Source organism: Symphalangus syndactylus, chromosome 13, assembly GCF_028878055.3.
Source record: "Symphalangus syndactylus isolate Jambi chromosome 13, NHGRI_mSymSyn1-v2.1_pri, whole genome shotgun sequence".
NCBI lineage: Eukaryota > Metazoa > Chordata > Mammalia > Primates > Hylobatidae > Symphalangus > Symphalangus syndactylus.
In genome coordinates, this window is record NC_072435.2 from 36,844,809 (window position 1) to 36,858,009 (window position 13,201).

The 13,201-nt window shown below is 48.0% G+C and overlaps 1 protein-coding gene across 11 annotated transcripts in view; it reads left to right on the forward strand.

Moving 5' to 3' along the window:
* ILF3 (interleukin enhancer binding factor 3) overlaps positions 1–13,201 on the forward strand; it is a 37,758-nt gene that overhangs the window by 13,878 nt on the left and 10,679 nt on the right. For 9 of the 11 annotated variants that reach the window (XM_055238488.2, XM_063615991.1, XM_063615993.1 and 6 more), the window contains exons 2-8: positions 3,449–3,510; positions 4,217–4,306; positions 4,674–4,903; positions 5,062–5,239; positions 11,158–11,305; positions 12,614–12,705; positions 13,098–13,193. In XM_055238488.2, coding sequence (XP_055094463.1) covers positions 4,304–4,306; positions 4,674–4,903; positions 5,062–5,239; positions 11,158–11,305; positions 12,614–12,705; positions 13,098–13,193 — 747 coding nt within the window. In that variant the 5' untranslated portion in view covers positions 3,449–3,510; positions 4,217–4,303. The remainder of the gene's footprint in view (positions 1–3,448; positions 3,511–4,216; positions 4,307–4,673; positions 4,904–5,061; positions 5,240–11,157; positions 11,306–12,613; positions 12,706–13,097; positions 13,194–13,201) is intronic. The other 2 variants (XM_055238487.2, XM_063615990.1) reach the window with 2 other exon arrangements.

A 13,201-nucleotide genomic window follows, 5' to 3' on the forward strand; every position in this document is an offset into this window, starting at 1 on the left:
TATCCCTTGCTGCAGATTACGATCCACTTCTCCCAGGAGCTTCTTTCAGTAGGTTTTTGTTGTTGTTATATATTTATTTATTTTGAGACATTCTCTCACTGTGTCACATAGGCTGGAGTTCAGTGGCCCAATCTCGGCTCATGGCAGTCTCCACCTTCCCAGTTCAAGGAGGTCGAGGAGTTCAAGACCAGCCTGGTGAACATAGTGAAACCCTGTCCCTACTAAAAATACAAAAATTAGCCGGGTGTGGTGGCACAAACCTGTGGTCCCAGCTACTAGGGAGGCTGAGACAGGAGAATTGCCTGAACCTGGCAGGCAGAGATTACAGTGAGCCAAGATCACACCACTGCATTCCAGCCTGGGCGACAGAGCAAGACTCTCTCAAAAAAACAAAAACTGTTGGCTGTGCATCGTGGCTTACACCTGTAATCCCAGCACTTTGGGAGACTGAAGTGGGAGGATCACTTGAGCCCAGGAGTTTGAGACCAGCCCACGCAACATGGCGGCACCCGGTCTCTACAAATAATTAAAAGCGAAAATCTATTACGGAATTTTTAAAACATGCACAAAAGAACTATAGTATCCATCACCCAGCTTCAACAGCTGTCAGTGTTCTACAGTCTTGTTTCATCCTTCTCTACTTTTTTTTTTTTTTTTTTTTTTTTTTTGAGACGGAGTCTTGCTCTGTCGCCCAGGCTGGAGTGCAGTGGCATGATCTTGGCTCACTCACTGCAAACTCTGCCTCCCGGGATCATGCCATTCTCCTGCCTCAGCCTCCCTAGTAGCTGGGACTACAGGCACCCGCCACCACGCCCGGCTAATTTTTCGTATTTTTAGTAGAGACGAGGTTTCACCGTGTTAGCCAGGATGGTCTCAATCTCCTGACTTCGTGATCCGCCTGCCTTGGCCTCCCAGAGTGCTGAGAGTACAGGCGTGAGCCACCACGCCAGGCCTCATCCTTCTCTACTTTCTGCTCCCTGGTATATTTCAGAGCAAATACCAGGTATATAATTTCAGCCATAAATTTGTCTTAAATATGTGTGGAACAGTTAAAAGTTTTCTTTCCAGCACAACCACAGTATTATGCCCCTATCTGAAGTAACTATAATTCCTTCATAAGGATTCGCTTCATGAGCAAGATTCCCAGTGTCCTTGCGACTATCCCGGGAAACCATAGCCAAGGGAATGGGCTTGGCAGAATCAGTGGGGGAAAAAGGCCCTGTGGAGCTTGACTCTGGCTCGGTGAAGAGACATGGGAGGTGGAGGAGAAGATTCTCTTTGCACACACATCACTCACGCCTGGCCCTCACTGCAGCCTGGGAAGGCAGATTTTTTTCAACAGTAAGATCTAGTACCAGGCCGGGCGCGGTGGCTCACGCTTGTAATCCCAGCACTTTGGGAGGCCGAGGCGGGCGGATCACAAGGTCAGGAGATCGAGACCACGGTGAAACCCCGTCTCTACTAAAAATACAAAAAATTAGCCGGGCGTGGTGGCGGGCACCTGTAGTCCCAGCTACTCGGAGAGGCTGAGGCAGGAGAATGGCGTGAACCCCGGAGGCGGAGCTTGCAGTGAGCCGAGATTGCGCCACTGCACTCCAGCCTGGGCAACAGAGCGAGACTCCGTCTCAAAAAAAAAAAAAAAAAGATCTAGCACCAATGTTAGGTCTGTGGATTATGTGCTGCATGCTTCAAGTAGATTGACTTGTTTCATTTTCATAGTCCTGCCGAAGGTAGAGGGGCCGCTTCCATGTTGCTGATGCAAGAAGGAAGCTAGTGGCTGGGCAAGTGGAGTTTCAGGTCCAAGTCTGTGTAGAAGGTTTCCCTGGGCGATCGATCAAGTGGCTCTCCCCATGGTGTGAGTCTCAGGCACATTGAGCCACTGAGCCCAGAGACTGGCTTTCTGCCCTTTTCATCCCATGCCCCCTCATACTCTTTCCCTCCTGCATCCCTACTCTGACATGAAGTCTTTGACCCCACCATGTTCTGTTGCTGGGCTCTGCAGGGGCATCATTTGACCCCTAGGGTTTGTTTTTTGTTTTTAAGTGAGACAGAGTTTTGCTCTTGTTACCCAGGCTGGAGTGCAATGGTGTGATCTCGACTCACCTAACCTCTGCCTCCCAGGTTCAAGCAATTCTCAGGCCTCAGCCTCCTGAATAGCTAGGATTACAAGCATGTGCTACCACAGCCAACTAATTTTTGTATATTTAATAGAGACAGGGTTTCACCGTGTTGGGCAGGCTGATCTTGAACTTGTGACCTCAGGTGATCCCCCTGCCTCGGCCTCCGTAAGTACTGGGATTACAGGCGTGAGCCACCGCACCTGGCGACCCCTAGGTTTGTTTTATTTATTTATTTATTTATTTAATTTATTTTTTGAGATGGAGTCTCACTCTGTCACCCAGGCTGGGGTGCAGTGGTGTGATCTCAGCTCACTGCAACCTCTGCCTCCTGGGTTCGAGTGATTCTCCTGCCTCAGCCTCCTGAGTAGCTGAGACAACAGGCGCTTGCCACCACACCCGGCTAATTTTTTGTATTTTTAGTAGAGACGGGGTTTCACAGTGTTAGCCAGGATGGTCTCGATTTCTTGACCTCGTGATCCGCCTGCCTTGGCCTCCCAAAGTGCTGGGATTACAGGCGTGAGCCACCGCACCTGGCCGGTTTTATTTATTCATTTATTTATTTTGAGTTGGAGACTCTATTTGCCATGCTGGAGTGCAGTGGCGCAATCTCAGCTCACTGCAACCTCTGCCTCCCAGGTTCAAGCTGTTCTGCCTCAGCCTCCCTAGTAGCTGGGATGACAGGTGCGCGCCACCACGTCTGTCTAATCTTTGTATTTTTAGGAGAGATGCGGTTTCTTCATGTTGGCCAAGCTGATCTCAAACTCCTGACCTCAAGTGATCCACCCACCTTGGCCTCCCAAAGTGCTGGGATTACAGGCGTGAGCCACCTCGCTCAAACACCCTTAGGTTTTAAAGTTTAAGTTTGGGGTGTTTAAATTTTGCAGTTAGATTTGCTAGGTAGTCCTGGGTATTTTGGGAAGTTCTTGTTTTGGCAGCATGTCAGACTTTATCCTTGAAGCTTGGGCCTTTTCAGGTTTGAGCCTGCTCTGCTGGCTCGGAACTAGTTTAGTCGGAAGGGACTGGCAGTTGTCTGTTGGAGGGTAGATTTATCTGGTGTGTATTACGCTGATGGGGTTTTTTGGTTGTTTACTCATTTGGAAGATTTCAGTATGGACCAGACTGTTTGTATAGAGTGGGAATTGAGTAGGTTGGAATCGGCATGATACTGAGACCGAAATAGTAATTATGGCTTCGTTTGTCCTGAAGGATTCTGTCGTGCACTTCAGTTGTCTCAGCCTCTTCAGAGTTGAACCTGATGTGGTTGTCATCGTCCACCTGATATTTCAAATGTTCACTTTTCAGGAGGTTTTTTCTTTTTCATTTTACAGAAGCCTTTTGGGACCCTTTGTCACATGTCTTTCTTCTTTCCATCTCTTCACTACTGTCAGAGGTCAGAGCTCCTTCCCTCTCTTTTCCTTCTCCAAGCACCAAGATTTTGATATGAACATCTTTTTTTTTTTTTGAGATGAAGTCTTGCTCTGTTACCCATGCTGGAGTGCAGGTGGTGTGATCTCAGCTCACTGCAGCCTCCACCTCCTGGGCTCAAGCGATACTTGTGCCTCAGCCTGCTAAGTAGCCGGGACTACAGGTGCCCACCACACCCGGCTAATTTTTGTATTTTTAGTAGAGATGGGGTTTTACCACGTTGGCCAGGCTGGTCTCGAACTCCTGACCTCAAGTGATCCACCCACCTCAGCCTCCGAAAGTGGTGGGATTACAGGCATGAGCCACTGTGCCTAGCCCGATGTGAACATTTCTACCTGTAGTGTTTCTTGGAGACCTGTTAATATTTTCATACTTGTAAAAATGGGCATATTTATATAAAGGAAGATAAAAAAGGAAGTAAAATACCATCTGAGTGGCTGTGGGCCTGAAGTCAGATCTGGCTTCTAGAAACCATCTGTTTTCATTTTTAGGGTGTTACATAGTTAATCCTTGGCTTAGCAGTGGGTACGTGGAAATAAAGATGTGTCCTGCTGTGTTAACAGGCCCTTCATGAGGCAGCACACATGTCATTCTTGCTACTGTGTACCTCGCTGCTAAAATGAATCCTCCTATAAATTATGTGAAACTAAAAGGATTTTCTGATCTTATAGAGTTGAAGTATTGATAACACCAAGGAAATCTATCACAATTTGAAAAGATAAACAAAAGTTTGATTTCCAGACACTACAGAAGTAAAAATGGTAAGTTTGTTTTTGATCACAGATACTGTTTCTTCACTCAGTACAGAGATGTTTGTAGCCTTTTCCAAAGCATTTGCTTCCATTACCATTTTATTAGCCCTTTTGGGTTATAAAGTAATATTATCTATTCTGTATTCCATTCTGATAGTGTAGAAACAAAGTCAGTGCCTCATTACTCCGAGCCACTGCCCAGAGACAACAGCTCTTCAGTTTGCTTGTCCCTCCTTGGTCCTTCAGTTGTGCTCCTACAGGCTTCGCTTTTACACACAAGCGATATAACATCATTCTGAATTGTGCAGCTTAAAAGATGAACGTTGGGCTGCTTGCTCTCTTTACATCATTTTTAACTTAATCCTCACATCCCTAGCGTCCAATGCGAATTTTTGTGAATGATGACCGCCATGTGATGGCAAAGCATTCTTCCGTTTATCCAACACAAGAGGAGCTGGAGGCAGTCCAGAACATGGTGTCCCACACGGAGCGGGCACTCAAAGCTGTGTCGGACTGGATAGACGAGCAGGAAAAGGGTAGCGGCGAGCAGGCAGAGTCTGATAACATGGATGTGCCCCCAGAGGATGACAGTAAAGAAGGGGCCGGGTAAGTGAGGTTTTCTGTTGTCGTTTTCTTTCTTTTAGAGAGGGTAGCTAGAGTAGAGGTTGGCACCTGATTTCCAAGAAACTCCAGCCTCTCTGGGGACCTCTGGGTTGTGGTCGGACCGAATTCCTCACTGAGCTGGGTGTTGGTCTGTCCCTCAGGGAACAGAAGACGGAGCACATGACCAGAACCCTGCGGGGAGTGATGCGGGTGGGCCTGGTGGCAAAGGGCCTTCTACTCAAGGGAGACTTGGATCTGGAGCTGGTGCTGCTGTGTAAGGAGAAGCCCACAACCGCCCTCCTGGACAAGGTGGCTGACAACCTGGCCATCCAGCTTGCTGTAAGTGTGGCCACCACTGCCGGGTAGGTGGGTGGGGGGTGGTAGGCGTGCTGATTGGGGATGTGGGGCCCAGGAAGAAGTGTCCTGCTAGGCCGTGCTCCAAGAAGCACATGCCAGACTTGCCCTGGCACTTGCTGTGTATGTGCCTTCTCGGTAGGTGACAAGTAGGACACCACCAAGCCACTGAGATTCTGTGGAACCTGACTGCAGGGGTCATAAGGACCCCGTGCCTATTGTGTGCCAGGCTGCACCAGCACGAGGTCATTGGGCATAAACTTCACGTCTAGGCTCCATTGGATTGGGTGGCTAGATAGTAGCAGAGTTGTTATCTCTTCCATTGGATCCAAAGCTGAATGTAAAGAATTTTTTTTTTCTTTTGAGACAGAGTCTCGCTCTGTTGCCCAGGCTAGAGTGCAGTGGCTCGATCTCAGCTCACTGCAACCTCTACCTCTGAGGTAGACAATTCTTCTACCTCAGACTCCCAAGTAGCTAGGATTACAGGCATGCACCACTACACCCAGCTAATCTTTATATTTTTAGTATAGACAGGGTTTCACTATGTTGGTCAGGCTGTCCTCTTAACTCCCGACCTCAGATGATTCGTCCACATCAGCCTCCCAAAGTGCTGGGATCACAGGCGTGAGCCACCACGCCCAGCTGAAAATCTTTTCTATATGTTTATTTTATTTTATAAATAGAGATGAGTTCTTGCTGTATTGCCCTGGCTGGATTCAAACTCTTGCCCTCAAGCAGTCCTCCTGTCCCCAGCCTCCCACAGTGCTGAGATTAGAAGTGTGAGCCACCACATGCAATTTTTTTTTTTTTTTTTTTTTTTTTTTTTTTTTTTGAGATGAAGTCTTACTCTGTTGCCCAGGCTGGAGTGCAGTGGTGCAGTCTCGGCTCACTGCAACCTCCGCCTCCTGAGTTCAAACGATTCTCCTGCCTTAGCCTCCCGAGTAGCTGGTATTAACAGGCACATGCCACTACGTCCAGCTAATTTTTGTATTTTTAGTAGAGATGGGGTTTCGCCATGTTGGCCAGGGTGGTCTCGAACTCCTGACCTCAAGTGATCTGCCCACCTCGGCCTTCCAAAGTGCTGGGATTACAGGCATGAGCCACCGCGCCCGGCCATTTTTTTTTATTTTATTTTTTTAAGATGAGGAAGGTTTCGCTCTGTAGCCCAGGCTGGAGTGTGGTTGCGCAATTATGGTTCAATGCAACCTCCACTTCCAGGGCTCAGGTGATCCTCCCATTGCAGCCCCCTGAGTAGCTAGGACTACAGTCATGTACTACCACCCCGAGCTAAAAGATCTTTTTTTTTTTTTTTTAAACCATTTATTTGTTTCATTGTGAAAAGTATTGCATAAATAATGGCCTCTGTTTATTGAGTGTTTGCTAAAGTCAGGCCCTCAGCCAGATGTGCTCTTGATGTGTGTTATTTCATCCTCCTCTAAGTGGGACAGTTGATGTGACAGACGTGCAGGGCAGCTGAGGAATGGATCCCAAGACCCACGGCTGGGCTGTTTGGAGGCATCAGAACCTCTGCCAGCTGTTGCCTCCTCAGGACACGGTCCCCCGAATTTATAGGATAAGCAAAAAAGAAGTGTACAAGCGTCTATGAATCTTTGACAGAGTCTTGCTCTGTCATCCAGGCTGGAGTGCAGTGGCATGATCTCGGGTCACTGCAGCCTCTGCCCTCGCTGGCTCAAGTGTTCCTCCCACCTCAGCTTCCCAAGTAGCTGGGACTACAGGTGTGTGCTACCACACCCAGCTATTTTTTGTATTGTCTGTGTGTTTGTGTGTAGATACGAGGTTTTGCCATGTTGCCTAGGCTGTTCTTGAACTCCTGATGACAGGCCTGAGCCACCACAGCCTTTGAATCTTTGAATCTTATTCCTTAGAGAGAAAAACCTGATTTACTTTCACAACGCAGATTTGTATTCTCTCACATGGGACTGACGATTTTGGGTTCAGGACAAAGATCAGGATTAAAATATGGAGCTAATGTAAATGCATTAGATACTTCTGAGGAGCTGTTGAAGATGAACCTGTGAAGTTTTTCTAGTGATAATTTTCTTTTTTCTTTTGAAGGTACATCAGCATAGAGGTAATTCTTTTTCTTTTTTGAGACAGTCTTGCTTTGTCACCCAGGCTGGAGTGCAGTGGTGCGATGTTGGCTTACTGCAACCTCCGCCTCCTGGGTTCAAGTGATTCTCCTGCTTCAGCCTCCTGAGTAGCTGGGATTATGGGTGCCCGCTGCCATGCCCAGCTAATTTTTGTATTTTTAGTAGAGACCATGTTGGCCAGGCTGGTCTCGAACTCCTGACCTCAGGTATTATGCCCGCTTCTGCCTCCCAAAGTTCTGGGATTACGGTGTCCTGTGTCCTGCCCATAGTGTTAATTTTTTGGCAGGGGCGGGACAGAGTTTCGCTGTTGTTGCCCAGGCTGGAGTGTAGTGAGGCGATCTCAGCTCACTGCCACCCCCACCTCCCAGGTTCAAGCGATTCTCTTGCCTCAGCCTCCTGAGTAGCTGGGATTGGAGGCATGCACCACCACGACCAGCTAATTTCATGTTTTTAGTAGAGATGGGGTTTCTCCATGTTGGTCAGGCTGGTCTCGAACTCCCGACCTCAGGTGATCTGCCTGCCTTGGCCTCCCAAAGTGCTGGGATTACAGGCGTGAACCACTGCGCCCAGCCCATAGTAATAATTCTTAAATTAACTTTATTCTTGTCTCTGTCTAACAAGGATATTAAATGAAGCAAATTGGCATAAATGTTTCTACAGTAAAAACATTTGTGAGAAACACCATTCCTTTTCTTATTTTTTCTTTTTTTTTTTTTTTTTTTTTTTGAGATGGAGTCTCACTGTGTCGCCCAGGCTGGAGTGCAGTGGCGCCATCTTGGCTCACTGCAAGCTCCGCCTCTTGGGTTCACGCCTTTCTCCTGCCTCAGCCTCCCAAGTAGCTGGGACTACAGGCGCCTGCCACCACGCCCAGCTAATTTTTTGTATTTTTTGTAGCATCTCTGGTCTTTACCCATCAGGTGAAGTTTCACCTGTGTTAGCCAAGATGGTGGTCGATCTCCTGACCTTTTTTTTTTTTTTTTCTTTTTTTTTTTTTAAAGGAGACAGGGTCTCTTGCTCTGTTGCCCAGGCTTGGGTACAGTGGTGCAATCACAACTCACTGCAGCCTCAGGCAGTCCTCCCACCTCAGCCTCTTGAGTAGCTGGGACCGCAAGCATGTGCCTGCCACCATGTCTGGCTAATTTTTAAAATTTTTTGTAGATACGAGGTTTCACTGTGTTGTCCTGGCTGATTTTGAGCTCCTGGCCTTAAGCTATTTGCTTGCCTCAGCCTCCTAAATTGCTGGGATTACAGGCATGCACCATTGAGCCTGGCCAATAATTACTCCTTAAAGATGAAAATAATAGGTATTTTTAAAATCATTTTTAGTGGTTCCTTAAGGGGGCGAATCACTCTCCTCCGCTGATAACATTTGGCAGTGTCTGTTGACAATGTGGTGTTGTGGTGCTGTGGTGCTCTCAGCACCTAATGGGTGAAGACCAGAGATGCTGCTGAACACCCTATCATGTGCAGAGTAGTCCCCCAACCAAGAATTATCCAGCCCAGAAGGTCAGTTGTGCTGAGGTTGAGAAATCCTGTTTCAGATTTTTCGATGTATTTTTTCTCCTCCCAACATATTTACTTAGCTTCCTTCAGCAAAAATATTAAAAAGCTTGAATTTTCGGCCGGGCGCGGTGGCTCACGCTTGTAATCCCAGCACTTTGGGAGGCTGCGGCGGGGGGATCACGAGGTCAGGAGATCGAGACCACGGTGAAACCCCGTCTCTACTAAAAATACAAAAAAATTAGTCGGGTGTGGTGGCAGGCGCCTGTAGTCCCAGCTACTCAGAGAGGCTGAGGCGGGAGAATGGCGTGAACTGAGACTGCGCCACTGCACTCCAGCCTGGGCGACAGAGCGAGAGTCCGTATCCAAAAAAAAAAAAAAAAAAAGCTTGAATTTTCTTCTTCTTTTTTTTGACACTGTGTCTTGCTCTGTTCCCCAGGCTGGAGAGCAGTGGCACAGTCTCAGCTCACTGTAGCCTCCGCCACCCTGCCTCAGCTTCCCAAGTAGCTGGGATTACAGGCCCCTGCCACCGTGCCGGGCTATTTTTTATATTTTTAGTACAGACAGGATTTCACAATATTGGCCAGACTGGTCTCGAACTCCTGACCTCAAGTGACCCGCCCGCCTCGTCCTCTCAAAGTGCTGGGATTACAGGTGTGAGCCACTGCCCTCAGCCAAAAGCTTGAATTTTCTTTGTCAAGTTATAGAAGGTGGTATCAAGAATGAAGATGGTTGTGAGTGTCCTTGTAGATGTGCATTTGCAGCAAGTATATACTTTTAGATGCATCATAGGATACTGCACACTGGCTATTTCACTGCACACAGGTTTTATTCTACACTGGCTGCTCATCTCAGCGTGGAAGTAGCAGTGGCTGGATGCCCACTCTGCAGTGTCCACTGCTTTCCCCGCAGCATCTGCTTGAGGCTTCCAGCAGCCTTGTGGTGTAGTTAGTGTCATTAAGTCCATTATACAGATTAGAGTCTGTATGAGAGTGATTTATCCAAAGTTAATCACCTACTAAAGGACAAAAGGAGGGTCTCCTCCTCCTGGATCCTAAACTCTTTGCCATTGGTTTTTTTTTTTTTTTTTTTTGGAGACGGAGTCTCACTCTTGTCACCCAAGCTGGAGTGCAGTGGCGCGATCTCAGCTCACTGCAGCCTCTGCCTCCCAGGTTCAAGTGAGTCTCCTCCTTCAGTCTTCTGAGTATCTGGGACTACACGCTTCCACCACTGCGCCCAGCTAATTTTTGTATTTTTAGTAGGGATGGGGTTTCACCATGTTGGCCAGGTTGGTCTTGAACTCCTGACCTCAAGTGATCTGCCCACCTCAGCCTCCCAAAGTGCTGGGATTACAGGCGTGAGCCACCTCACCTGGCCTAACATTGCTTCTTTGTTTGTTTTTTTGTTTTTGTTTTTGTTTTTGTTTTGAGACAGAGTCTCGCTTTATTGCCCAGGCTGGAGTGTAGTGGCGTGATCTTGGCTCACTGCAAGCTCTGCCTCCTGGGTTCACGCCATTCTTCTGCCTCAGCCTCCTGAGTAGCTGGGACTACAGGCGCCCGCCACAACGCCCAGCTGGTTTTTTTGTATTTTTAGTAGAGATGGGGTTTCACCCTGTTAGCCAGGATGGTCTCAATCTCCTGACCTTGTGATCCGCCCACCTCAGCCTCCTAAAGTGCTGGGATTACAGGCGTGAGCCACTGCACCTGGCCTAACATTGCTTTTTTGTTTGTTTGTTGTTGTTTTTGTTTTTTGTTTTTTGTTTTTTTGAGCTAGAGTCTCGCTCTGTTGCCCAGGCTGGAGTGCAGTGGTGTGATCTCGGCTCACTGCAAGCTCCGCCTCCCATGTTCATGCCATTCGCCTGCCTCAGCCTCCCGAGTAGCTGGGACTACAGGTGCCTGCCACCTCGCCTGGCTAGTTTTTTTGTATTTTTAGTAGAGATGGGGTTTCACTGTGTTAGCCAGGATGGTCTCGATCTCCTGACCTCGTGATCCGCCCACCTCGGCCTCCCAAAGTGCTGGGATTACAGGCATGAGCCACTGTGCCCGGCCCTACCATTGCATTTTTAAGCACCGTTTGGAAATCGCTTCTTTCACTAGTTATCCCTCTTTCAAGTACCCAAAAGGTGGCCAAAGACCTGGCCAGTTAGAGAGATCCGGACATCCCAGGTGAAGTCACTTCCGGGACATCATACCCAAGAAGTTGGCCTTTCTGTTGCAGGAATAGGTGGAGCCAGATAAAATTGTTGATTGCTTTGAGGAGAAAGTGTTTTGAAAGTTGCATTTTATTTTTTAGGCTGTAACAGAAGACAAGTACGAAATACTGCAATCTGTCGACGATGCTGCGATTGTGATAAAAAACACAAAAGAGCCTCCATTATCCCTGACCATCCACCTGACATCCCCTGTTGTCAGAGAAGAAATGGAGAAAGTATTAGCTGGAGGTAGGAAGGCCGAGACAGGCTGGCAGGACTTTGAAAATGTGGTGTTCCCTCACTATTCAAATGTGCTATTCAGTTTTAGACTGCTTTGGTAAAAGGCTACGGTGTAGATTGACCACCTTTACTCTGAGATCACATCTCCCGTTGGCTTTGAGTACTTGGGAGTTTGACAAAACGGTCGCACTAAAAGTGAGTAGCACTTTTCATAGGGGACTGCACCATTTTCCTTTTATCTTCATCCTTAAATGTTCTCAAACATGAATGTGGAAGTTGCTTTTCTATGGAGCCATTCTCTGGCTGTGGAGAAGTGTCCCTGGTGATTCCATGGTTTTAAAGATGAGACAACCAGACGGTTTCCGCATGAGCACCACGTTGGAGATTACCAACAGCCTGTGCTGCAGCTGAGCTGAGGGCCTCTTCGTTTGTCCTCTGTCATGGCTCTTTTATCATCTAAAGTGACAGAAGCACAAAGAGCTGATACAGAGTTTTGGATAAAGTTAAAACAGTTGTCCAATTTTTCAAACCACATCATTGGACCTCACGCTAATAGTGTGCTCACAGTCCATGGCCCACCCCTCGTGTGCCTGTCTTCAGGCCTTATCCAAACCCCTGGTGTGCAGATGGCAGAGAAGACAAACGCTCCGCTTGGCCGCAGCATAGGCTGGCATAGCGCCCTTGTTGCTGTTTACCTTTGGTTCTCATAGCTGATTCCGACTACCAAAGCCCTTCTAGTTGATCAACATAGGGACGCTGGACCTTTGACCAACAGGACTCTCTCTGTCAAGGGCTGGGGCTAGGGCAGTCCCGCCTGGTGGGCGGAGTTGGTCCCCTTTGCCGCAGATGCCTTGGGATGGCTGTTGTGGGATGCAGAGAGGGAGTTCATTTCCTCTCCCCCGGCCTTTTTAAATTTTTTCCTATTGAACATTTTAGCATAGCTAATTTATTGGGAGAACATGGGGAGGAGGTAAGGGAAGAGGATTAGAAGATAGGCTCCACCTATCTCTCCCCTCCCTCATGAGATTATTCCTTTTAGAATAACTCCCCACTTTTGTTTTTATGTTTGTTTTATTTTTTATTTTTCTTTCTTTTTTCTTTTTCTTTTTCTTTTTGGAGGGGGCCTCCAATTTTTACAATTTCCTCACAGGGCAGAGTTCAATGTGCTCTAGTTTCTCCTTCCCTGGTCCAGGGTGGAGATGAATTTAGCTTCTGGGAAACTCAGCTGCCCTTTAGAAAGCTGCCACATCCCCTTTCCACCTGACAGAAACCCCTTGGTCAAACTGTGCCTTGTCTTCTTATTCCATCCATGAATAGAAACGCTATCAGTCAACGACCCCCCGGACGTTCTGGACAGGCAGAAATGCCTTGCTGCCTTGGCGTCCCTCCGACACGCCAAGTGGTTCCAGGTTTGCATTTTGTTCTTCTATTTGTCTTTTGGTAGAGAATTCCTAAGTTTTAACTTGGCTAACTGTCACCATAAAGATTCCTTAACATTGACGATAGCCGTGCCGAGCTTAGCATCTGCGACTGCGCAGGTCCTAAAGGAGTGCACCTCAACAAATTCGACCCCAAAAGAGGCTGAGACTGAGTTGGTGGGCTGCTGCTGCTGCTGCTGCTTTGTGTTAAGAGTAACACTCTCTTGTACACGTAGTGATATTGCGGCTGGCCACACCCTTGGTGGTCGCCAGTGTTGACTGTTTACCCTTGGCAAAGCAGCACCGTGACACTTGTTTTGTTCATGTTGACCTGTGCCCTGGGCGGTGCCTCAGACTGAAGAGCCTGTGTTTTGTTCCCCTAGGCCAGAGCCAACGGGCTGAAGTCCTGTGTCATTGTGATCCGGGTCTTGAGGGACCTGTGCACTCGCGTGCCCACCTGGGGTCCCCTCCGAGGCTGGGTAAGGCA